The 2,041-nt window shown below is 43.2% G+C and overlaps 1 protein-coding gene across 1 annotated transcript; it reads right to left on the bottom strand.

Moving 5' to 3' along the window:
* Positions 1–542: 542 nt before the first annotated feature.
* LOC137358349 (probable G-protein coupled receptor 139) lies at positions 543–1,436 on the bottom strand. The gene has a single exon (XM_068024291.1). The coding sequence runs from the start codon at positions 1,434–1,436 to the stop codon at positions 543–545; it is 894 nt and encodes a 297-aa protein (XP_067880392.1).
* Between the last annotated feature and the right edge of the window lie 605 nt (positions 1,437–2,041).

Here is a 2,041-nt window from a genome sequence, read left to right as displayed (position 1 = left end):
CGTCAGAATCATTGACCCAGGCCATCGGGGGTTCAAGGACACTGAGCTAGACATTATCGCGTCAGAGTCACTGACCTAGGGCTTAGTTTCAGGATCACTGACCGAGGCATTGTTGGCAGAGAGTCACTGACCCATGCATTACAAGTTCAGCGTCACTGCTCCAGGCATTATAGGTTCAGGGTCATTGACCCAGGGCCTTGTTGATGCAGGGTCATTGACCCAGGGCTTTACAGATTCAGCGTCACTGACTCAGACGTTGCAGGTGCTAGGTCACTGACCCAGAGCCTTGTTGGTGCAGGGTCATTGATCAGGGAAGTGAGCGTTGAGGTTTAATGCCACAGGACATTCTGGTTTCGAGGCTACATTCTCAGGGTATTCAGGTTCAGGGTCAGTGACCCAGGGCATTGAGTATTCTGGATCTTTGACTGGTGTGTTAGTATGTGTATCAATATTAATGTAAATCAATGGGCCCACGGGAAAGGACTCTTTCTCAGTATATAATGTCGGAATGAGTTCTGATGTTGAACGATTTTCAATTCTTCTCACATTTTAATGACTTTAACAATTAGTTTGAAGGGATACTTGACCACATCCTTCATCTGCTCCCTGATCTTAGTTTGCGTCACGGCATAAATAAAAGTATTTGTGCAGCAACTCAGCTGTTGTAGCATGAACCCCAGTTGGTTTAATGTATCAGGTGGCGATATCGTATCATACCCAAAAACAAACATTTGGTACCATATTGAATGCAATGCAAACACTGCCCATAACAATATGAAATTCCACGAGATAACAAACAATAAAATAATGGATTTCCTTCGACTCTCCATCTCTGGGTCTTTGGGACGGTCCCCAATGCTTTTCCCCCGGAGTCTCCTGCGAGCTCTGCTACTCACTAAAATGTTCCTGACAGTGAAAACATTGAGCAGCAGAATCAAAATAAATGGGAGAGCGGGGTTTAGAAGATGATGAATGGCTATCACTATTAACCAGAAGAAAGATCTCATAACAACAATTGGCATAAAACAAAACCAGGGGAAATTGATAAATGGATAGTAATTTTTGAACACAAAATACCAGAAAATGTTGCTTAAACAACACAGTACAATCACTGTTCCCAGAACCACAGCCGCTATTCTCTCAGTACAATATTTTCTCTTCAGTTTCTGGCAAGAAATGGCTACAAAACGATCAAAGGTGAAAGTGACAGTGGCCCAGACAGAACAGTCAGTAATGGCATAAAGCAAGACGGCGTGGATATTACACACACGGATGTAATTCATGAAACGAAAATGTTCCCGATAAACAATTGGAATGTGCCTTAATATCAGGTCGAGGAAAACAACCAGTAAATCCATCACTGCCATGGTCACCAGGTAGCGAGTGACACATTTGGAAAGACCACACTTTCCTCGATACAGGATCACAATCGTCATCAAGTTAGCTGTGAGGATGGGAAATAAAAAGAGAAGTTATACATCAGGCTGGGAACCAGCTTTAGGCAAATGTTTTATTCTACCCATTGATGTATTGAAATGATTATATCTGGAAGAACACAGGGGATAGTCAGGGATCTGGTGGACGGCAGGAGAAGTTAAATGGCAAACGAATGATACTGAAATTGTTGAACTTACTGTTGATCATAATCCTCCCGTCCACCTTTGGCTGCGTGTCCGACAAATTGTGACATCTCCATGTACTCCCAGTTCTAACGCAGGGTCATCAACCAGAAACATTAACTCTATTTGTATCTCCACAGATGCGGCTGGACCTGTTGATTGTTTCCTGCATTTTCTGGATTTATTTCAGATTTGCAGATAACACAGCACTTAGCTCTCGTATAAAAAGACTGACAGAGAGATTCTCTGACCCGTGACAGTCAGCATGGTTTCAAAAGAGTATTTTGCACGCCTGGTGCCTGGATCAAGGATGTACAGAAAGCATGCAGTACTTTCTACAAGGGGAAGGGAATGAGGCAGATGTAATGATACACTTTGGTGCCAATGACACTGAGAGAGCAGGTATTGAAGTCCTAGGTCAG

The sequence above is a fragment of the Heterodontus francisci genome, chromosome 49 (assembly GCF_036365525.1).
Source record: "Heterodontus francisci isolate sHetFra1 chromosome 49, sHetFra1.hap1, whole genome shotgun sequence".
Classification (NCBI taxonomy): domain Eukaryota; kingdom Metazoa; phylum Chordata; class Chondrichthyes; order Heterodontiformes; family Heterodontidae; genus Heterodontus; species Heterodontus francisci.
This window is presented reverse-complemented; position numbering and strand designations above follow the sequence as displayed.